This window comes from Heterodontus francisci, chromosome 2 (assembly GCF_036365525.1).
Source record: "Heterodontus francisci isolate sHetFra1 chromosome 2, sHetFra1.hap1, whole genome shotgun sequence".
In the NCBI taxonomy this organism is placed as follows: Eukaryota; Metazoa; Chordata; class Chondrichthyes; order Heterodontiformes; family Heterodontidae; genus Heterodontus; species Heterodontus francisci.
The window spans coordinates 128,970,090-128,995,232 of record NC_090372.1 but is presented as its reverse complement, the minus strand read 5'-3'; the positions used below and the strand labels follow the sequence as shown (position 1 = coordinate 128,995,232).

Genomic DNA, 25,143 nt, shown 5'->3' with positions numbered 1-25,143 from the left:
CAAAAGAAAGTGGGTGAACTCATGTGCATCAGATGCTTAAAGTGCCTCTGTTTGTGTCTTCAGTGCAGGTCCCCGCACTCGAGTTGTGGAATGCCACGTGACCCAAGACTCCTCTTCTGAGGAGCAGGAAGAAGCCAATGCTCCAGAGTGTGCACCGTCACCTGCCTCTTCTTCCACCTTTGCCTGCACAGATACATCAACACGGTCCGCAGGAGGTTCAGGATCACAAACAGGTTCGGAAGCTGGTGGTCACAACACAGACATGTCCCAGCAGCTGAGGGAGCATGTGCCAGCTGGGTCCCCTGACAATCGGAGGACTGCTCATGCTGATCCTCTTATTGTTGCAATGAGAAGTCTGCTGGATGTGTAACAAAGCCATGTGGAAAATATGTTGGAAATGCCTGAGGTCATGCGTGGATTTGCGTGTGCCATGGAGGAGTCCTTGCATGCCATGACGGCTGTCATGTCCTAGGCATTTGACACGACGTGCTGAATGGCCGCCTCCTGTTCCATAATTTTCTATGGTTCTATATGCGATCTGACCTGCACTCCATCGCTGTTGCCATGGGCTCCATGCAGCAGAGTCTAAGCAAGAGGGGAACAGGGACCTAGACCTCTCTATGGGTACTCCTTCCCCTCAGGGAGATAGGCAGGTGCCATCATGCACACAGCTGCCCCAGGGCCTTCCTCTTGGAACACCCCCAGGGTAAGCGGCATCTCGTCCTTCCCCCCCCAACATTGACCCCTTTATCTCCAGCAGGCGAGCACACGGGGGATACACAATCACCATTGCTACAGACCCCTTTAGTAGGATGGAACTGCCAAGGCCCGTGCCTGCAGATGACGTCCGCCATAGCAACCGGCAGCGCATTGAGCAGGCTGCCTCCACCTCAGCTGCTAATGTTGGGGTTGCACCTAGACATAGTGGTAGGAAACATGAGATGAGAAAGTTTTTTTTTATTCATTCATGGAACGTGGACGTCGCTGGCTAGGCCAGCATGTATTGCCCATCCCTAATTGCCCTTGAAAAGGTGGTGGTGAGCTGCCTTCTTGAACAGCTGCAGTCTATATGAGGTAGGTACAGCAACTGTGCTGTTAGGAAGGGAGTTCCAGGATTTTGACACAGCGACAGTAAAGGAATGGCGATATAGTTCCAAGTCAGGATGGTGTGTGACTTGGAGGGAAGTTGCAGGTGATGGTGCTCCCATGCATTTGCTGCCCTTGTCCTTCTAGTTGGTAGAGATCGTGGGTTTGTAAGGTGCTGTCTAAGGAGCCTTGGTGCGTTGCTGCAGTGTATCTTGTAGCTGGTACACACTGCTGCCACTGTGTGTCGATGGTGGAGGGAGGAATGTTTGTGGATGGGGTGTCAATCAAGCGGGCTGCTTTGTCCTGGATGCTGTCAAACTTCTTGAGTGTTGTTGGAGCAGCACCCATCCAGGCAAGTGGAGAGTATTCCATCACACTCCTGACTTGTGCCTTGTAGATGCTGGACAGGCTTTGGGGAGTCAGGAGGTGAGTTACTCACCACAGGATTCCCAGCCTCTGATCTGCTCTTGTAGCCACGGTATTTATATGGCTACTGCAGTTCAGTTTCTGGTCAATAGTAACCCCTAGGATGTTGATAGTGGGGGATTCAGTGATCATAATGCCATTGAATGTCATGGGGAGATGGTTAGATTCTCTCTTGTTGGAGATGGTCATTGCCTGGCACTTGTGTGGCGCGAATGTTACTTGTCACTTATCAACCCAAGCCTGGATATTGTCCCGGTCTTGCTGCATTTCTACACAGAGTGCTTCAGTATCTGAGGAGTCACAAATGGTGCTGAACATTGTGCAAACATCAGCGAACATCCTCACTTCTGACCTTATGATTGAAGGAAGGTCATTGATGAAGTAGCTGAAGATGGTTGGGCCCAGGACACTACCCTGAGGAAATCCTGCAGTGATGTCCTGGAGCTGAGATGATTGACCTCCAACAACCACAGCCATCTTCCTTTGCGCTAGGTATGACTCCAACCAGCAGAGAGTTTTCTCCCTATTCTCATTGACCTCAGTTTTGCTAGGGCTCCTTGATGCCATACTCGGTCAAATGTTGCCTTGATGACCAGGGCAGTCACTCTCACCTTACCTCTTGAGTTTAGCTCTTTTGTCTATGTTTGATCCAAGGCTGTAATGAGGTCAGGAGCTGAGTGGCCCTGGTGGAACCCAAACTGAACGTCACGGAGCAGGTTATTGCTAAGCAAGTGCCGCTTGATAGCACTGTCAATGACACCCTCCATTACTTTACTGTAGACTGATGGGGCAGTAATTGACTGGCTTGGACTTGTCCTGCTTTTTGTGTACAGGACATACCTGGGCAATTTTCCGTATTATGAACACAAAGGTGGCACGGGTGTTGTAAATATTGTCCACATTTTGCTCCATTTTCAATACATCTTTATTTACTTTAATATTTAATCCACTCTAGTAAATCATCTGCTTGGTGTCCTTTGAAAAGGAAAAAGTTTATTGGAGGCATATGGCAGGAACGCATTGTTGCTTACAGTATTTTTCAGAACGTGTCCAGTATTCATTTTTCAGTTTGATGTTAGCCTTCAGTCCTCAATGATGGCTGTATCACGTCTGCATATTTGTCAATGTTCAAACTACAAACATGCCTTCCATTCGTGGATTGCGATCACAACCTTACTTTGCTGGAATTGTTGTGTTCCCCATTGCATAACCCCCAGAACATTAGATCTGCTGGTCACATCAAAGTGCCGCAATGTTGTATCGTCCTATGTGTGCAGGTTAATGCCTTGAAGCATTGCAATATTTTCTGTATAGATGCATGTTGCTTTCAATGAAATGGATAGCATACAAGCCATTTGCCTCATCTCTACTCAAGGTTCATGTGATGTTGTCAGAGAAGTCCTTTTTGATTGCAGCAATGATTAAGAGCTCAGGTTTATGTGAATATTTTTTGAGAATGTATGTTTTCTCCTCCCAACGTAACTTTTTTAATTGGGTTTTTGTTGTTTGAAACGTGCAAATATGAGGTATTCCCTGATGTCCCTTGCATGGCTCACCATGGTCCTTATTTCTATAACAGCATTGTTGTCCTCCTCCTCACCCTCGTCACAGTCATCCTCTTCTGCATAGGCTGCATAGGACTGGTGTTCTCCTGTTCTGCTGCCGACAGAAAATAGCCGTGTCTAAGTGCCAGGTTGTATAATCCATAGCAGACAACGATGACTCATGAGACCCTCACTGGCGTGTCCTGATGAGCCCCTCCAGACCTGTCAAGGCAGAGTGTGCATTTTAAAAATGCCAGTGGTCTTATTGATTATAGCTCTTGTGGATGCGTGAGCAGCTTTGCATTTCTCTTCAGCTCTGCTTTGGGGTGACGCACTGGTGTCATCAACCATGTACAAAGTGGGTAACCCTTATCACACAGGATCCAGCTGTCCACTTCACCTTGTTACTCAAAAACTTCTGGCAACTGTGGTTTCCTCAAAATGTATGAGTCGTGACCACTCCCTTGGAAACATTCGGAAACTTGAATTATTTTTCTCCTATTGTATGTTCAAAGATTGGAAGTCTTTGTGAATCACAAATGCCACTGGCTGCTCCCAGAGAGCTCTAATGGTCACATGTGTGCAGTCGATCATCCCTTGCACTCTAGGAAACCCAGCGATGGCAGCAAAAGCCACAGACCTTGCTGCCTGGTTGTCCTCATTTACAGATAAATAGATGAACTTATTGGCATGACGAAATAAGGCATTGGTAACCTCTTTGATACACCTATGGGTCGCAGACTGTGATATGACACTTCTGTCACCCGTTGACCCCTGGAAGACGCCGGAAGGCCACAAATCGGGCTGAATTTTACAAGTCCGAGAACAATGGCAGGGCATTGGGGTGCGTGGCAGCCCTGTCCTGGAGGCAATTTCTGCCCACCCTCACCCCGGCACGGACCCCAATGTCGGGGGTCTGTAAATTTCAGCCTATTGAGTGCAGCAGTCACCTTGAGAGAAAGTGACATGGGTTTCTGACCAAACCCAGGTGGCTGCAGGTCATGCTTCAGGCTTGTTGAATTTTCTGTGACCAGTTCACGAAACATCCTTAGGTGTCTCTGGCATTGCCTCTCTGACATTTGAAGGTGAATTGTCTTTGTCCTGAAATTGCAGTGACGTGTTAGCGTCCATCTTCAGCAATGCCATTCCCGCATGTTGTCAGTCACAGCATTCTCACCTTCCTGTTCTGCCGGTTGCTGGCGTTCAGCTGTCATGCTTTGAGGGAAAAGATCCATCCTTAGCCACTCCCTGTGCTCCTCTTCCCGTGGTATTAGAAAAATGGGGGGTATGATACCTGTGTTGCTGCAGCTTTGCAAATAATGTAGTGAGCAGAACGTTCCAATTCAGACTTCTGCCAAGCAGCAGATACATCCAGGTAATGTGCACTCTTCTTTTCTGTGCCTTAGAAATGCAGCCAGGTCGAGTACCCACCTACAATCATTTGTCTCCTCCCATTCACATTGCAATCCGTGGTTTTCGCTATCATTCGAGAAAATGGTGCGGTTGCAATTTAAGACAAGTCTCCCCACCTTCCAACCTCCTCCTGCCACCTTCCAGCCTGAACCCATCACCCCTGACCCACCCAATGTAACCTTAACCCTTCCCTCCATTACCTTTGAACCTCCCCCCATTACCGTGCACAGTCTCACCATCAATTTATTCATGCCATCCCTCCCTCTGTTCCATCTCCCATTACCATCAAAATGCCCACTCTGACCCTTGATCCTCCTGAAATCAAACTGAATATTACTGCTGAATCCCCTTCCCCTCCCTATGATGCCATTGAGTACCCAACCCTAAGTCTCGACCTTCCCCCCTACAGAATCCATTCGCCTCCATTGACTGTGACTGTTCCTCCTGCCAGCCAGTGCCCTGAATTCACGCCATAGGTCCCCGATATTGACAGCACTCATCCCTCCCTTTAGGCCCTCCATGATCATCTGCTGACTGTAATACTCAAATGCACCCAACTATCCCGCAGCCGCACACAGCTTCAGCAGCAAGAACAGCCACTACACACCCTGGGTGCTTCGTGCCTCCCTCCCCTGCTCCTTCATACATCCGGTAAACCCACCCTTTGTTCTCCCGTCCTCCCTTCCCTGCTGCTCCATGCACCTGGCAACCACACCCTTTGTTCTCCCCTCCTCTCTCCCCTGCTCCTCCTTCTTGACTTGGTAACCACACCCTGTTCTCGCCATGTAGTCTCTTCTGCTCCTCCATGTAGACCCAGTAATCCCACCCTGTTCTCCCTGAGTAACCTTCCTGCTCTTCCATGTAGACCTGCCCATGCCTTTGCCGCCATCCCCTGAGAAAAATTGCCCTTGCTGGTGCCGAACCTGGAAGCAAACATCCATTCCAATACTGGCATTCCTTTTGCCGATGAGTTCAAGAAACAAAAACACTGACCTCAGACTCAACTGCACAAAGCTGACTGTTGCACACCGCGTTCAAACGAACGTGAATCAGGTAGCATCAGAATAGCGCTTGCCGTTCACTTAACCTGGCAGCTAGGAAATTAATAGGAACTAAGTGTAAGGTAATGAGTATTCATGGCATGTAAATGAATGCAAAGCTGCAATCCACCCACCATGCGGGGGAGGGGGGGGGGGTGGAGCCCATAATGCTGCAAACACACTGCCAACTTAATTTCATTAAAAATCCCACTGTCGGAAATCTGAACAAACACCTCACACCTAATTAAATCACCCCACACGCCACCAAATCCTCCCTTGCATGGCCCCATAAATGCCACCCCTCAAATCTATGTAATTAGCTTTGTTTATGTTTAAAATGCTTGTTTTGGACTGGAATATGTCGTTCTCAAACTTAATATGAAAGTCAACTGTATTATGATCACTTTTTCCCAGAGGATCTTTATAAGATTACTAATTAAACCTGCCTCATAACACAAAACTAGACCTGAAATAGCTTTATCACTAGTTGGTTCCAGGAAACTCTTCCAAAAGCATTCTGCAAACTCATCTTCCAGACTAGCTTTGACAATTTGATTTGTCCAGTCTACATGAAGATTAAAATCCCCCATGATTATTACATTGCCTTTGTTACAAGCTCCAACTATGTTTTGTTTAATGATCTGACCAACAGCATAACTACTGCTAGGAGCCTGTAAACTACTGCCACTAGCATTTTCTGACCCTTGTTATTCCTAATTTCCACCCATACTGATTTTACTCCTTGATCTTCTGAACCAAGATCCCTTCTTACTACTGTCCTTGTGTCATCTTGTACGATCAAGGCTACTCTTTCCCCTCTTCTATTCTGCCTGTCTTTTCAAATTGTTGTGTACCCTGGAATATTTATTTCCCAACTTTGGTCACTTTATAACCATGGGCAGGGTTTTGGCCTTGATATGGGGAAGGGAACTGAGGTGGGCGGTTGCATAATTTTGTGCCACCAACTGGTTTGTCAGCACCATCCCACCCACCCCCCCCCCCCCCCCACCACCCACCAGGCCATTTTCCTGGAAGCTGGATTGGGGGCAGAACAGCTTATCCAATTGAGGCAATTAAAAGGCCAATAAAGGCCATTAATCAGAGGCAAAATGCAAGTTGGCCTGTGGGTCCCCAGCGAGGTCAGGAGTATGGCAGCTGCCTAGAGGCAATCTCGCGGCAGCAGACCTGACGGGGGTGGGCGTGTGCCAATGCTCCAGGAGGCCTCCCACCCACTGCCTTTCTGGCCACAGCTGCGGCCTCCACAATGCAGCTCTTTCCATGCTGGAGGGCATCTTATGGGCCTTCCAGCTTCCACAGCCTGCTCACCGTCTTTAATTGGACGGCGAGTGTGCCATCTGGCCACAAATTGGCCATTCCAGGCAAAGTCAGGGGACTGCTTCCAACACAGTGTGAGGTTGTGACCCACATTTGACCCCAACGTTGGGGTCCTGACCCAAAATGCAAAATCCTGCCCCATGTCTCTGTAAAGATGATCAGATCTAAACCATTTATCTCTATTTGTTCCACTAGTTTGTCCATCTTATGAATGCTTCACACATTCAGATGAAGAACATTTAATTTCTTTTACCACTATTCTTTGCAAGGACCTTATTTGCTGATGCACTATTACTGTTAAACTCTCTGTCCCATCCTGCCCCAGAGGCCTGAATCCATTTGCAAATTGCATATTGGGCCTCCTTACATCTACATTTTTGAGGCAAGGTGTCATCCCTTAGGTAGGTTTTGGGAGGGGGTGTTAGATTGGGCAATCGGGGAGCTAATTGCCAGGACTATGGAGTCAGGGGCCTCCTCTTGGCGCCACAGAAAGGATTTTTTTTTTAAGTATTAAAATTACATTTTGTCAGTGGCTGTAGAGGCCACTGAAGAATCCTGAGCATGGCAGGTCCAATGCTGGCACCACTCATCAATAGCAAATTTTGTAGCGGGAGCCTTCATTAGTCACTAGTCCCCTCATTAACAATGTTAAGGGGCCTAGCACCTGTTTTAGGCATTCACCAGGACTTATAAAAGATGGTCTCCACAAATTTAGCAATTGTATGTTTCGTGCCCATTTTACTCCTAGCCCATGAGCATTGCTGGAAAAGCACTTACCTGTTCCATCCAGTCCTTCTTGTCTCCTTTTAGCTGCTGGGTTTTCAGAGGCCTGGGAGATCCAGGCAGCTAGCATTAAAGCTCAAACAAAGAGAAGTGTCTAATGCACGCAGTGTCATTCAAATATTTAAGTAAGGATCCTGCCTCCTGGAAGCAGATTAGTTTCCCACCCCATCTTGCCTCTGTTAAAACTGGAAGTTGGTGGGTTTGAGGCACATTGGGTTTGGGTGTGAGATTTTTGATATTTTTACTTTAAGTCTGTACCTCCTATCTCTTAGTCCCTGCAAGAGAATTTGTAGGATCTGGCCATTAAATTGGTCTTTCTCAATCAGTAATGCCCAAACCTGCGGCAGGTTTGTGAACCTGCTTTGCTTTCACAGCGCTGCTTCTGCAACCTATTTTGCCATATTTGCAGTTTCACATGATTTTGAAGAGTTAGCGTTTGGTTGTTTCTTATAAGTTCATTATGTGGGAGGGAACAGAGGAATTAATTCTTCTGGAGACGTTTAGTAATTCAGTTTTCCTGTGATTATTACACAAACTGCAATTTTCAGGCTATTAAGAGTGTTTCACCAGAAAAGAATGTAAATGTAAAAATGGAAAAAGTGATGGAAAGAAAATGTGCACAATAGTAGCAGACTGGGACAATCAAGTGCTCCATTACTGTTCTTAATGCATTGGGACCCACTATAGCGTGGAACTCAGTATAATGTTTCCACAGATGCTGCCAGACCAGCTGAGTATTTCCAGCACTTTCCATTTTTATTTCAGTATAATCTTGTTTCGTCTTGGACCCCAAAATTTTCATTCTGCAAATGCAGCTACAAGCCTCTTCTCACTAAGAACATAACCACCAGCTTTAAAAAAGAAAAATTAAAAGGAGCCATTTCATTATTTGGTTGATTTTACACAATTCATTATTTGGTTGATTTTACACAATTCATTTATTTTGGAGCACAAGGATTGGAAACTGGAGGGATATGCACGCAATATTCATCCTGGCATTGGCAGGATCAAGCCTGAGCATTGGGCAGTAGCAAGAGACAGTTACAATATAACGCGGTCTCACGCAGTCTCAAGATATGGTCCCTGTGGACCACATTATAGGGGGGGGGGTGGTCCCAGTGTATTATTATAATTCTCCATTAAGTATTAGCCGTTCTGAAGAAGAGTCATATCTAACTTACAATGTTAACTCTGTTTCTCTCTCCACAGATGCTGCCAGACCTGCTGAGTATTTCCAGCACTTTCTGTTTTTATTTCAGATTTCCAGCATTCTAAAGGCCTTTGTTTCAGTATCAGCTGTGGCTCAGTTTGTAGCACTCTCACCTCTAAGTCATAAGGTTCTGGATTCAAGTCTTACTCCAGGGCTTGAGTACAAAAATCTAGTACTGAGGGAGTGCTGCACTGTCAGAGTTGCCATTCTTTGGATAAGGCATTAAACTGAAGCCCCATCTGCCTGCTCGGGTGGATGTAAACGATCCCATGACACTATTTTGAAGAAGAGTAGGGGAGTTATCCCTGGTGTCCTGGCCAATATTTATCCCACAATCAACATCACATTGCTGTTTGCGGGAGTTTGCTGTGTGCAAATTGGCTGCTGCATTTCCTACAACAGTGACTAAACTTCAAAAGTACTTAATTGGCTGTAAAGTGCTTTGAGATGTCCCGTGGTGATGATAAATTCAAGTCTTTTTTTCTTTTTTATTGTTGGACTAGGCATCATCTTTGAGGTCTGTCAGACAAAATTAAATAGGTTAGAATTATGTTTGATTGCCTTTGAGCACTGAGGAATATTTTTACATAAAACTTAAATTCTTTAGTTTATGTAGATGAGGTTGTGTCAATAACAGGGTTGTTTGTACATTGGCATATGAAGTAGTAGGCTTGATGGATTGAGAAATCTTTCTTGATCCACATATTCTTATGGTCTTAGATATAACAGAAAAAGTAAGATTTTGATGAGTAAAAGAAAAATGAATGTTTTTCTTGTACTTGGAACAATGATTTTGGAGTCAGTATCATCAGTTTCAAATATTGGCTTGCTCCGATAACTCATAAAGGCATTTTTTCTTGGATATAACTGGGGTAACATGTCAAATAAAAATTCTGTGGCATTTTAACTGAAATCATATTCTTTCCAGATGACCTTTGGGGTATACCTGCTTCATCAGCTACCAGCAACCTCAGGGCATTGTGCAATCCTGGCTGTAGGATCTCAGGTCTTTATGAGAAAAAGAGAGAAAAGAACTACTACACCTTCTGTTGGACAATGACCTCCTTTGCAGCTGCTGTCAGAATGAATATGGATGTTTTCCACAAGAATGCTTCAGTATAACTTTACAATGAAGTTCTGAATTAATGTTCCATTTATGGTTCTCCAAATCCTGTGTTAATTCCAGTTTACTAGGCTGAAAACCTATTAGTATTAGATTATTTTCTGATTTAAAGGAGAATACAGTGATTTCCAGCTGTGCATTAGATCACTACAAAGTAGTAATTGCCCAAATGAATCTGAGTTTTAATTTATTTCAGTTCCTTGTACTTGACCGTACTGTACAGTAATTTTCAATATATTGGGGAATTGATTTCAATAACGTATACAGTTCCATATATGAAGGTACTGAATTATATCAAATTATTTTTTTTACCTAATTTTGTTCATGTTAGACACATATAGATTTTGTTTTTATTCCTCTCCCAGGCTGTTAAAATCATGACATCTTAAAGCTGCTGGCTAAATGGTTCTATTTATACATCACTCAAGAGATATCATTTGTGATTAGCTGGCACAATAATATCTGCAAATTTATTATAAATCTTCTATGGTTGTAAAACTGAGAGAAATTGAGATAATTGCCTGAACCTCACCCACAATTTATCAATATACACTGGCATGGTTCCTTGCTACTTATGTATAATCAGGAAATTTAGACCAGTGTTGTTTAAATGGTTTTAATTTTGTTAAAACTGAATTCAGTTCGTTAATCTCACCTAGGCAACACTGAGGGTGCTGTAATTGACCTCAGTGCTACTGAGCTAGGGAGCAAAAATCAGCTAGGGCTCTTACTCCTGATCACTTATGACCTCTACTGGAAAATGCATGTGAAAATGCATGAACACAACTTTGAATTTAGCCACTTTCCATTTGAATGGCCTGACAATATTCATGTCCAGACTCACATATGGAGAACTGTGACTTAGGTGAGGACCACGAAGGCTGCTGGCACTTGTAGAAACCATACTACAACTTGAGCCACTAAGTTTAGTAGGAGAGGGAGTATTAAATAGAGAAAACTAAAAAGTGACCCAATTCAGCAGTTTTTTGTTATTGATTTTATCACAGAATGGCCAACACAATCTCAAACGTTAAGAAGCCCAAACTATGTCTTCTTGATCATTTCTAGTTGCATGCATTGCACTCATGCTGTTATACTGGCAGTTCCATTGCTCATCTACATTGCTTAATTTAATTTGCTCTAATGATAAATAGAATGATTTGTTGGCACTTTCAGACATGAATGCTAGGGCCCACTACATGCCTAATGCATACAGCACAGGAAAATGCTGGCAGAAAGTGCCTTGGGCTTTAGGAGTTGCTGTACGGACTTTGCTCAAATCTCACCAAGATCCTAGATGTTATGGAAATTAGGAGGGTTCTTGCAACTGGAGTTGCTGAGCATCACTGCAGATTCTGAGACCCTGATTTCTACAGGGGTTTCGGGGAGACCCACCTCAAAACCTACAAATTGTAATCCTGGATTTCCCTCTCCTTGTTATCGAGTCACTCTTCATTGCTTCCTCATTTATTTTTGTAATCTCCCAAAAGTGATATCTTGAAAACGGCGTTGGGTCATTACTATCTAAATGAATCACTAAATCGTTACAGTACAGAAGGATGCCATTCAGTGCATTGTGTCCGCACTGGCTCTCTGAAATAGCAATTCCCTCAGTTCCATTCCCCCGCCTTCTCCCCATAACTTTGCACATTCTTCCTTTTTATATAACTGCCTAATTCCTTTTTGAATGCTTCAATTGAACCTGCCTCCACCACGTTCTCAGGCAGCACATTCCAGACCTTAACCACATACTGCGTGAAAAAGTTTTTCCTCATATTACTTTTGCTTCTCTTACCAAATACTTTAAATCTGTGCCCTCTCATTCTCGATCCTTTCACAAGTGGGAAGATTTTCTCTCTATTTACTCTGTCCATACACCTCATGATTTTGAATACCTCTGAGCCTTCTCTTCTCCAAGGAAAACAGTCCTAACTTCTCCAAAAAAAAACAATAAACGCTGGAAATACTCAGCAGGTCCGGAAGCATATGTGGAGAGAGAAGCAGAGTTAACGTTTCAGGTCAGTGACCCTTCATCAGAACTTCTCCAATCTATCTTCATAACTGAAATTGCTCATCCCTGGAACCATTCTCATGAATCTTTTCTGTATTCTCTCCAATGCCCTAAATTCCTAAAGTTTGTTGCCCAGAATTGGACACAATACTCCAGCTGAGGCTGATCTAGTGTCTTATACAAGTTCTACATAACACCCTTGCTCTTGTACTCTATGCCCCTAGTAATGAATCCCAGGATACTGTATGCTTTATTAACCACTCTGTCAACCTGTCCTGCCACATTCAATGACTCATGTAAATATACACTTAGATCCCTCAGTTCCTGCTCCCTCTTTAGAATTGTACCCTTTATTTTATATTGTCTCCCCATGTTCTTCCTACCAAAATGAATCACTTTACACTTCTCTGCATTGAACTTCATCTGCCACCTGTCGGCCCATTCCACCAACTTGTCTATGTCCTTTTGAAGTTCTACACTACCCTCCTCACAGTTCACAATGTTTCCAAGTTTTGTATCATCTGCAATGAAAAGACACTCATTCTTTGGCTGCTGGCACCTGGAACTCTGGTCCCCAATCTCTCTAGTTCTTCCAGCGTATCATCTGTTAAAAGCTAGGAGCACCACTAAAATATTTAAAAGACCTGACTTTACATTACTGTTCAAGGTCAACTGATTTGGGCACAGGCACTGTTTCACTTCAGGAACAGCAGTCTTGGCAGAGCTGAACATTAACCACACTATCTGCCCCAATATCTCCTCCAAGCCACCTCTCCTAACAACAGTATCAGCACTTCCTTTCCAATTATTTAAATAAGAGTAAACTAAAGAATATTAAGCATAATTTTGATTATTTATAACTGGGTTTAAAAGTGGTGCCGATGGCTTTTTTAATACATCTAACAAATTGTGCAATTATTTAAATTGTTTAATTTTTGTCATAATTGTGAAAAATGTTGTTATACTCATATTAGTAGTTTTATTTTTACAATATTGATGTATAAAATCATTAGCAGATCTACATGATTAAAAAATATGAAATCAGGATGAAAAATCTGAATCTCTTCTCCTGTGAAATACTTCTCCCAATTCCTGTCTCTATCCGTGGATGGTAATATTAACTTTTATCACTGGGAGAAAAATAGGTAATGTTGAATTAGCAGCTCCTTTTACACCTCACCTGATTTCCTTTTCCAATGGGTGAGGTTTGTGATAGTGGATATAGCACAACTTAAAAATTACGGATGGTAGTTCGGGGCGGCACTGCTGACAACGAAGAGGGAGAAACTATTTCCAACAGTTTCCAAAGGACACAAATTTAAAGTAATTGGCAAAAGAACCAGAGGGGAGATGAGGATTTTTTTTTATGCAGCAAGTGGTTATGATCTGGAATGCACTGCCTGAAAGGGTGGTGGAAGCAGACTCAATAATGACTTTAAAAAGGGAATTGGATAAATATTTGAGAGCGAAAAATGTGCAAGGCTTGGGGATCGAGTATAGGAGTGAGACTAACTGGATAGCTCTTCAAACAGCTGGCATAAGCATGATGGGATATTATAAAATTAAGGGCACATTCGAGGGCCTGAGGAAGCTATTAGCCCTGTGTTCTGAGATGTGTTTGTGCAGAATAGTCCTCCTTATTGGTTTGGGTCAGTGCCCCTCACCTCCAGGAGTGGTTTGCTGTATTGCAGGAGTAGTTTGTATTGAGTGGGGCTCCAAGAACGGTCCCCATACTTCTTGGTATTTTCCCAGTTCCAGTTGGAAGAACTTGGGGATAATACATAAGCATGGATGAAGGATTGGTTAATGGACAGGAAGCAGAGAGTATGGATAAACTGGGCATTTTCGAGTTGGCAAGCTGTAACGAGTGAAGTGCCACGAGGATCAGTGCAGGGGCCTCAAGCTATTTATCATAATTAATGATTTAAAGAGACCAAGAGTAATGTATCAATGTTTGCTGATGATGCAAAGCTAGGTGGGAATGTAAGCTGTGAGGAGAACACAGAGGCTGTAAAGAGAAATAGGTTAAGTGAGTGGGCAACAAGGTGGCAGATGGAATATAATGCAAGAAAGTGCAATGTTATTCACTTTGGTAATAAGAATAGAAAAGCAGAATATCTTTTAAAAGGTGTGAAACTTGTAAATGTTGATTTTCAGAGAGATTTGAGTGTACTCATACAAGGCACACAGAAAGTTAGCATGCAGATACAGCAAGCAATTAGGCAGGCAAATGGCATGTTGGTCTTTAGTGCAAGAGGATTGGATTACAAGAATAAGGGAGTCTTGCTACAATTGTATAGGGCTATAGTGAGACCACAGCTAAAATACTGTGTGCAGTTTTGGTCTCCATACTTAAGGAACGATATACTTGCATTGGAGGCAGTACAGCGAAGGTTCGTTAGATTGGTTCCTGGGATTAGAGGCCAAGTAAATTGGGATTGTACTCTTTGGAGTTTTGAAGACTGAGAGGTGATCTCATTGAAATATACAAGATTCTGAAAAGGCTTGACAGGGTAGAAACTGAGAGGTTGTTCCTCCTGGCTGAAGAATCTAGAACATGGGAGCACAGTCTCAGGATAAGAGATTGATCAATTGAAGAGATGAGGAGAAATTTCTTTACTCAGAGGGTTGTGAATCTTAGGAATTGCCTACCCCAGAGGCCTATGGGTGCTCTGTTGTTGAGCGTATTTAAGCCTGAGATAGACAGATTCTCGGAATCAAGAGATATTGGGAGCAGGCGGGAAAGTGGAATTTAGGCAGAAGATCAGCCATGATTGAAATGAACGGCAGAGAAGACTCAAGGGGCTGTATAGTCTACGTCTGCTCCTATTTTTTTTCTTATATTCTTATAAAATTGCTGAAGCCTCTATTAATTGTTCTCTCCATTCAGCTAAGATTATCGGATAACCTATCCATTGAGGAGGACACATTGCTGGCCAAAACCTGAATGGCATCAGTCTGAGTATTCAGGAGATGTACAAAAACTGACATAACAGCCTTTGTTATTAGGAGCTGTACTGCAGATGGCCCGAGAACTGCCCCTTGCTCCAAAGGTGTTTGCATACTTCAGAAGTCTTGCCTGAGTACCGACATAGTTATGGAATCCTCCATCTATCAGAAGGTGCTAGGCACTTGCTTAGTGACTCGAGTATTCTCGCATATGAAGAAAACGTCCCTTTTTTTTTAAGTCCTGGGCCTTAGAAATCAGGATCCCTGACCTCACCAGCTTCCAATCGCGTAAGGAACTTGACACAACATTGTATAGACTGTCCTGGGCAAGCAGCTGGCATGTTACTGAAGTTGCTGGTCAGCTTGTGCAACAGTGCTTAAGAGGGTCCATATATTCCGTTGGTTGCCTTGAAACAGGTGCACATGTCATGCATGTCAGCAAGTTGAATTTCCTTAGCCTTCTCTGTCCATTTGTTCATCAAATCCCAGGTTCTTTTTTGGACTTTAGCTTTGGCTGTCTGGTGGGCAAGCTTCTTTTCTGTGGAGTTTGGATCCTGTTGCCAGGTTTGGAATGCTGTCCATTTACAGTCGATGGGTTTGCATATTTCTGTATTGTTCTCATCAAACCAGTCTTGGTGTCTTTTAGTGGTGTGTCCAAGGATTTTTTGGCGTGTATGAGTGATGATGGATTTCAATGATTGCCAGTCATCTTGGACATTGCTTGAGGTGTAACCATCCATTCCTGTAGTTTCTGATTGATTTGTTCTTGAAATTCCTTGAGCTTTGTGTCCTTTGACAGGCCTGAAATCGCAAACTTTGTACATATCAGTCACGGCTGTTAGTTTCTTTTCATAAGATCATAAGAACTAGGAGCAGGAGTAGGCCGTCCGGCCCCTCGAGCCTGCTCCGCCATTCAATAAGATCATGGCTGATCTTTTCGTGGACTCAGATCCACTTACCCGCGCTCCCACCGTATCCCTTAATTCCTTTATTGTTCAAAAAGATATCTACCTTAGCTTTAAAGACGTTTACTGAAGAAGCGTCAACTACTTCACTGGGCAAGGAATTCCATAGATTAACAACCCTCTGGATGAAGAAGTTCCTTCTTAATTCAGTCCTAAATCTGCTCCCTCTAATCTTGAGGCTATGCCCTCTTGTCCTAGCTTCACCTGCCAGTGGAAACATCCTCTCTACTTGTATCTTATCTATTCCCTTCATAATTTTATATGTTTCTATAAGATCCCCCCTCATTCTTCTGAATTCCAATGAATATAATCCCAATCTACTCAGTCTCTCCTCATAAGCCAACCCCCTCAACTCCGGAATCAACCTAGTGAACCTCCTCTGCACCCTCTCCAGTGCCAGTATATCCTTTCTCAAGTAAAGAGACCAAAACTGCACACAGTACTCCAGGTGCGGCCTCACCAGTACCTTATACAGCTGCAACATAACCTCTCTGCTTTTAAACTCAATCCCTTTAGCAATGAAGGACAAAATTCCATTTGCCTTCCAAATTACTTGCTGTACCTGCGGACCAACCTTCTGCGATTCATGCACAAGGACACCTAGGTCCCTCTGCATAGCAGCATGCTGCAACTTTTTACCATTCAAGTAATAATCCTTTTTTCCGTTACTCCTACCGAAATGAATTTTCACATTTATTAACATTGTATTCCATCTGCCAGACCTTTGCCCACTCACTCAATGTATCTATGTTCCTCTGCAAAGTTTCACAGTCATCTGCACACTTTGCTCTGCTACTCATCTTAGTGTCATCTGCAAACTTTGACACCCTACACGTGGTCCCCAACTCCAAATCATCTATATAAATTGTAAATAATTGCGGTCCCAACACCGATCCCTGAGGCACACCACTACTGACTGATTGCCAACCAGAATAGCACTCATTTATCCCCACTCTCTGCTTCCTGTTAATCAACCAATCCTCTATCCATGCTAATACTTTACCCCTAACGCCATGCATCCTTATCTTATGCAGCAGCTTCTTGTGCGGCACCTTGTCGAAGGCCTTTTGGAAATCTAGGTACACCACATCCACTGGGTCCCCATTGTCCACCTTGCTCGTAATGTCATCATAGAATTTTGGGAGCTGCCTCAAAAGCCAGTACTGAACAAATGAGTTGATGGTCTGTCCAGCACTCGTCAGCCGTAACCCTGGCACATGTAATGTGCACATCCTTTCGATCCCTGGTCCTGACTATCAGATAGTCTATTTTGTTGCCAGGAGGTATTGAAACCTTTTTTTTGGCAGAAAAGGAAGTTAGTGCTCACAAGATCATGTTCAGCGTACAGGGTAAGGATGCTGTCATGCACAGAAGGAGCTGTGATGTAATAAACAATGAAATGGAGGAATTATGAAGTTAAAAAGTCAACTGCTAAAACTAAATCGCACAAACTTGGACACTTGAATCACAGTCAAAATGGAGTACAGTCAATGTGACCCCTCCTGTACTGGAAATAAACAAACGAGTCTGCAAAGATGGAACTCGTTAACCTCAGCTGAAATAGCTCTGGGAAGAACCCCTTTGAAAATGAAAGGAGGATTATTGCATATTAATGACTCTTAACGTGTGCTGGAGACAGTCTGATTCACAGCCAAAACCAGGATGAATAGGTGTGAAGTAGCAACATCATAACAAAATAGTACCCGTTCAAACATTAATCAATAGCCATGATTATCAGATTCTGGCTCATTGTGTGCTCAAAACAGGGAACAGGGTCTCCAAACAGAAACTCCAATATGAGAGATTTTTACCTTAAAAGGTAGCCCTCTGGAGGGAGGGAGAGAGCGAGAGATCAAACCAACATCACAGAAAGCGTGTCCAGCCAAAAGCTGTCTGAAGGATCCAGCCAGGCAAGAGAAGATCCCTGTTGAAATTGAACAGTGACAACAGCAGAGACATCACAAAGTGGCTTTGAGACTAACCATCTGGGAAGGCAACAAACTACGCACCACCAGCTTTGGGCTGTATTACAACCACTCGAGCTCCACAATACCTTTGCAAGTTCAAGAATGCAAACAATCAGGCCTGAAACTTCTAAAAAAGCTTTTCCACCCAAGAAGACTCAACAATATTCTGTAAAGCATGAACACAGAAAATCTCCCACAAATACTAGGAAAGCAAGGGACTTGTAAAATGAAGAACTGAAAGAAATGAGTATCAATAAAAAGGTAGCATTCAAAAAATTTATTGGATTGAAAGTTGATAAATCCCCTCGACAGATGAGCTACTTCCCAGAGTATTGAAGGAGATGGCTATAGACATAATGAATGCATTGGTGGTATCTTTCAAAATTCTATAGATTCGTGAAGGCTTCCTGCAGACTGGAAAGTAGCAAATGTAACCGTACTATTTAAGAAGGGAGCGAGAGAGAAAACAGAGCACTACAGACCTGTTAGTTTGACGTCAGTAGTAGGGAAAATGTTAGAATTTATTATAAAGGATGAGAAAACTGGACATTTGGAAAATAATGATATGATTGGGCAGAGTCAACATGGATTTGTGAGAGGGAAATCATGTTTGACAAACCTGTTGGAGATTTTTGAGGATGTTACTTGTGGCATAGATAAAGGAGAATCAGTGGAAGTGGTGTATTTGGATTTTCAGAAGGCTTTTGATAAGGTCCCACAAAGGAGGTTAGTAAATAAATAGGAATAAATGGGTCTTTCTCAGGATGGCAGGCTGTTACTAGTGGGATACCGCAAGGATCAGTGCTTGGGCCAGAGCTGTTCACAATCTATATAAATGATTTGGATGTGGGGACTAATTGTAATATTTCCAAATTTGCTGATGACACAAAACTAGATGGGAATGTAAGTTGTGAGGAGGATGCAAGGAGGCTTCAAGGAGATTTGGATAGGCTAAGTGAATGGGCAAGAACAATGCAGATGGAATATAATGTGAATAAGTGTGAAGTGATCCACTTTGGTAGAAAAAACAGAAAGGCAGGGTATTTCTTAAATGGTGAGAGGTTGGGAAGTGTTGATGTCCAAAGGGACCTGGATGTCCTTGTTCATGAGTCACTAAAAGCTAGTATGCAGGCACAGCAAGCAGTTAGGAAGGCAAATGGTATGTGGGCCTTCATTACAAGGGCATTTGAGTATAGGAGTAAAGATGTCTTGCTGCAATTGTATAAAGCCTTGGTGGGACCACACCCGGAGTATTGTGTACAATTTTGGTCTTCTTATCTGAGGAAGGATATACTTGACATAGAGGGAATGCAACGGAGGTTCACCAGACTGATCCCTGGGATGGTCAGATTGTCTATGGGAAGAGACTGCAGAAACTGGGCCTATATTCTCTAGAGTTTCAAAGAATGAGAGATGATCTCATTGAAACTTGCAAAATTCTTACAAGGTGTGACAGGGTAGATTTGGATAGGATGTTTCCTCTGGCTGGTGAGTCTAGAACCAAGGGACACAGTCTCAGAATAAGGGGCAGACGATTTAAGACTGAGATGGGGAGGAATTTCTTTACTCAGAGGGTAGTGAAACTGTAGAATTCTCTACCCCAGAGGGCTGTGGAATCTAAATCAATGAGTATGTTCAAGACAGAAATCGATAGATTTCTGGATACTAGTGATATCAAGGAATTTGTGGATAGTGGGGGAAAATGGCGTAGAGGTAGATGATCAACCATGATCAGTTTGAATGGCAGAACAGGCCGAATGGCCTACTCCTGCTCCTATTTCCTACGATCCTATGAACACTTAGCTCACGTTGGGTTTCCAACTACCTCCTGCCCTTTTCTCTCTATCTGTCTATTCTTGCGTATGTATGTGTAGGTGAATGTGTGTGTGGGTGAGGTTGCGACCATTTCAGGAATTGTTTAAAAATAGTTTTTTTTACCTTTCATTTGTCTGTTTATTTGACCCTAAAGACACTCAGGGACTAACGCAACAATTTAACAAAACATGATTGCAGTCAGTTGGGAGGCGAACAGTGGGAACCACCCAGACCCCTTTTCCCCCTGTCCTTAACAAGGCATACACTGTAGGGATTGGTCTTTCCAACTCCATGCTTTCCAGTGATGTTCAGCCAAAGGGCGTTGTTGTCCCCCACCCTGGTATTGAAATCATCGAGAAGTATAATCTTTGACTGTGATGGTACAGTTGCCAGAGTTGCAGCCCTAGATTGGAATAGAAGGTCTCTTTCACTTCATCCTTGGAGTCCAAGGTAGGTGCATAAGCACTGATGAGGGTGGCAAATTGATTGCCTTTGAGCTTACGATTGAATGTCATAAGACACTCATTGATTCCAACAGGGAGTTTGTGACATCTCTTCATGAGTTCATTTTTTGATGGCAAAGCCAACACCAAAAACTCTGCATTCTTGTGATTTCCCTTTCCTGAAGAAAGTATAGCCATCTCCATGTTCTTTGATTTGTCCCTCATCTGCTCTATGGGTCTCACGAAGGGCTACTATGTCAATGTCTAAGCCTCTGAACTCGCAGGCTACTATTGCTAATCATCTCTCAGGTTGATCTGAGTTATCCATTAATAATCTGATATTCCAGGGTTCTATCTTGATTGCTTTTTGTGAGTTTCAACTGCTGATAGGTGATCCTGCTGGGTGCAGTTGTCTTGCCCACTTTGGAGTGAGGCAGGCTATTTTTAAGGCACCTTTACTAGCCCCTTCCCATAGTGGGGTGAGCAGAGATAATCCTGAAGAGGGCTGCTGAGACACAGATACAAATACTGAACCACCCTTCTGCCTCAATTAAGAGTGGAGTGGTTAATTGGTAACTGTTGCCTTTGTGTCAGGTTTTGAGTAGAAACTCCCAGATATCATGATCCTCTCCTCATAACCACTAGCTGATCGCCAAAGGGCTCGATGAAATATGCCATCTGTAGAAGGGTCTGTGCATGGTGTCTTTTAGAGTAGGAGGCCTAGGCACACTGTCTTAGTGGGACATTGCCTGTTTCAATGTTCAGGCAAGCCTATATAATTGAGGATAAGGCCCTGCTGCAATCTTTTGTCTGTCTTCACAACCATCAGCTGATCCACCGTTGAAGGATTTTGTTGTGGTAGGACTTATTGAATGGCAACCCTTACTCGCTGTCATATGGTGTAGTAGAGTATATTATGAGGCACCACTCTACCTCCAACAACACAGGTATGATCCAAGGATGGCAATACTCCTCAAAGATACAGACAGTATCAACACCTGCTGGAGAGAGCACTTTGCAGAATTGCTCAATCAGAACCCCATGGTGGACATGCACCTGGAGAACCTCCTACAACATACAATCAGAAGTGAGCTGGATGATGATCCAACTCTCAGCGAAGTAATAAAAGCAAAATACTGCGAATGATGGAAATCTGAAATAAAAACAGAAAGTGCTGGAAATACTCAGAAGGTCTGGCAACATCTGTGGAGAGAGAAACAGAGTTAATGTTTCAGGTTGAAGAGCTTTCATCAGAACCCGTTGATCATCGATCTGAAACTCTGTTTCTTTCTCCACAGATGCTACTAGACCTAAACAAAGTAATAACTGCTGTCAACCAGATGAAAAATGACAAAGCTTCTGGTCCTGATAATATCACTGTGGAAGTACTGAAACATGGAGGGGACATACTGATCTCTCAGATACATGCCCTATTTGTCAAACTCTGACAGAATGAAGAAATTCCAAGTGACCTTACATATGCCAAGATGATCACAATCTTCAAGGAAGGAGACAAATCGAACTGCAGCAACTACATAGCATTGCTTTCAAATGTTGGCAAAATAAACTCTTAATCAAGTCTCGCCAATTGCAGAGGAGGTCCTTCCAAAGTCCCAGAGTGAAACAACCAGCATGATCTTCACAATATGCCAACTTCAGGAAAAGTGCAGACAGCAGAACATCCCTTTGTACATGGCCTTCCTCCGTCTCACAAAAGCATTCGACTTGGTGAATCGAACTAAGCTTTGGAAGGTACTACAATAATATGAATGCCCAGCTGAGTTCACAAACATCATCCATCTCTGACATGACAATATGCAAAGAATAGAACTTTGCAATGGCTCCAGTACAGACCCTTTCCCTGGCTTTGCACCAACAGTATTCTCAATCTTTCTTGTAGCAGTGCTGTAGCTTACTACTGACAGGCTCCCCTCAAGTGTAGGAATAACTTATCGCACTGATGGTAAACTCTTCAACCTCAATTGGCTGAAGGCCGAAACCAAGACAACAACCAGTTCTGTAACAGAACTACAGTATTCTGATGATGAATAAGTTAGTGCTCACTCTGAAGAACTACAACAGAAATCTGACATAGTCACCAAAGCCTTGAGAGCACAGACGTGCCCTGAACACCAGGAAGACCAAAGTCCTCTACCAAACTGCACAAAATGTATCAAATCCAATGGACAAAGTCCAGCTTGACAGTGTACTGCTGCGACTGAGTATGTAACTCGGGGAATTTGGTCAGTGAGGGAATTCCAAAGGTTGATCACTTTCTAAAATATAGTCAAGTTTTTCATTTAGCATTTAGCTTAACTTGTAGTTTCTTTCCGTCTTAGACAGTGGTAAACAAGCTAACTGCTAGTGACAGCTGCATAGTTAATTAATTAGGTGGCTAGGTAGAACTGGTTACCTGGTCAACAGGGGTTGACTCAGGTCTTAGAATCTCTGTGAGTATAAATACAGGAGGTTTTTGTTCACACACAAAGTAAGTAGCATGAAGTCCAGCTGAATGGATTACTGCTGTGACAAAGTATGTAAGTTGAATTCGGTCAGTGAGGGAATTTAACGCAATGAGGGAAGAGGTGCTGTTCTGGTCTTTAAAAAAACAAGGAGGGTCTGAGTGAGAGAGCGGGAGACAGTGAAAAATGCCATCTGATACATCAGAGCGGGGAAAAAGTGAACCTTCCACGGTGTTTTCCAAAACAACAAGGAGGATAGTGGGTAGGTGATTGTTCGGTGAGTTTTTAATGTTTTTTTTTCCTCCAATCTAGGTTAGTTGTTTAAACTAGAACCAGGAAACTATAAAGCACTGTATTAAATTTACAGCTTAGATTAATTAATAGGGCGGCGCAGTGGTTAGCACCGCAGCCTCACAGCTCCAGGTTCGATTCTGGGTACTGCCTGTGCGGAGTTTGCAAGTTCTCCCTGTGACCACATGGGTTTTCGCCAGGTGCTCTGGTTTCTTCCCACAGCCAAAGACTTGCAGGTGATAGGTAAATTGGCTGTTGTAAATTGCCCCGAGTGTAGGTAGGTGGTAGGGAATATGGGATTACTGTAGGGTTAGTATAAATGGGTGGTTCTTGGTCGGCATAGACTCGGTGGGCTGAAGGGCCTGTTTCAGTGCTGTATCTCGAAATAAAATAAATACATTCTAACTGGGGTAAGTATAACAGTAACTGAATTAATAAGAGTATTAGCATAGAGCAGATCTAGAGGCATTAATTAAAATTAATAGTTTATACAAGGTAATACATAGATTATCCAGAGGGAAGAGGAATATTTTTCTTAGATCATGGATGGGCAGCTGAGACCTGTTGCTAGCAATACCTGTGCCATGTGGGAACTTCAGGACACGTTATGTGTCATGGGCGACCATGTGTATAAGAAGTGTCTCCAGCTGCTTCAGCTTGAGCTCAGGATTTCCAAGTTTGAAGAGCAGCTGCAGTCACTGTGGAGCATGAGGGAATAGGAGAGCTCCTGGATTGTATGTACCAGGAAGTGGACACCCCACAGGTAGTGAGAGTTCAGGATAGTAGATAGGTGGCCATCTGGAAGTGTATGAACTGGTAGGAAGTGCAGAGTCTTCGGGGTGTGTGCCACACTCAAATCTGTACTCCGCTTTGGAGACTGCTGGAAGTGACAACACCTTGAAAGAGTGCAGTGCAGACCATGGCATCAATGAGCGTGGGACTGTACAGGAGGGAACAACAAAGAGTAGCAATGTAGTCGTTATAGGAGATTGCATAACGAGAGAGAGAGACACGCATTTCTGTAACCATCACCATGAGTCCCACATGGTGTGTTGCCTCCCTGGTGCCAGGGGTAAGGACATCATGAAGAGGGTGCATAATATTCTGCAGGGGGAAGGAAGTGAAGCGGAAGTTGTGGTACACGTGGTACTAACGACAAAGAGACAGCAGGTATTGAGGTCCTAGCATTAGATTTTCAGGAGCTGTGGAAGATGTTAAAAAGTAGGACCTCAAAGGTAGAGTCATAGAGTTATACAGCACAGAAACAGGCCCTTCGGCCCACTGTGTCCGTACCAGCCATCGGGCCTATCTATTCTAATCCCATTTTCCAGCACTTGGCCCGTAGCCTTGTATGCTATGGCGTTTCAAGTGCTCATCTGAATACTTCTTAAATGTTGTGAGGGTTCCTGCCTCTACCACCCCTTTAGGCAGTGTGTCCAGATTCCAACCACCCTCTGGCTGAAAACATTTTTCCTCAAATACCTCTAAACCTCCTGCCCCTTACCTTGAATCTATGCCCCCTGGTTATTGACACCTCCGCTAAGGGAAAAAGTTTCTTCCTATCTATGTCTCTCATAATTTTGTATACCACAATCAGGTCCCCTCTCAGCCTTCTCTGCTCCAACGAAAACAACCCGAGCCTATTCAGTCTCTCTTCATAGCTGAAATGCTCCAGCCCAGGCAACATCCTGGTGAATCTCCTCTGCAGCCTCTCCAGTGCAATCACACTCTTCCCATAGTGTGGCGACCAGATCTGTACACAGTTCTCCAGCTGTGGCCTAACTAGCATTTTATACAGCTGCATTATAACCTCCTTGCTCTTATATTCTATGCCTTGGGTAAAAAAGGCAAGTATCCCATATGCCTTCTGAACCACCTTATCTACCTGTGCTGCTGCCTTCAGTGATCGATGGACAAGTACACCAAGGTCCCTCTGACCCTCTTTACTTCCAAGGGTCCTACCATCCATTGTATGTTCCCTTGCCTTGTTAGTCCTCCCAAAATGCATCACCTCACACTTCTCAGGATTAAATTTCATTTGCCACTGCTCTGCCCATCTTACCAGGCCATCTATATCGTCCTGTATTCTAAGGCTATCCTCCTCACTATTTACGACACCACCAATTTTTGTGTCATCTGCGAACTTACTGATCATACCTTCTATATTTATGTCTAAATCATTAATGTACACAACAAACAGCAAGGGTCCCAGCACCGATCCCTGTGGTACACCACTGGTCACAGGCTTCCAATTGTAAAAACAATCCTCGACCATCACCC

The 25,143-nt window shown here is 43.5% G+C and overlaps 1 protein-coding gene across 2 annotated transcripts in view; it reads left to right on the top strand.

Moving 5' to 3' along the window:
- mocos (molybdenum cofactor sulfurase) overlaps positions 1-13,002 on the top strand; it is a 432,886-nt gene extending 419,884 nt beyond the window's left edge. Inside the window, exon 16 of one of the 2 annotated variants that reach the window (XM_068010709.1) lies at positions 9,766-13,002. In XM_068010709.1, coding sequence (XP_067866810.1) covers positions 9,766-9,897 — 132 coding nt within the window. In that variant the 3' untranslated portion in view covers positions 9,898-13,002. The remainder of the gene's footprint in view (positions 1-9,765) is intronic. The other variant, XM_068010717.1, reaches the window with a different exon arrangement.
- Positions 13,003-25,143: the final 12,141 nt, after the last annotated feature.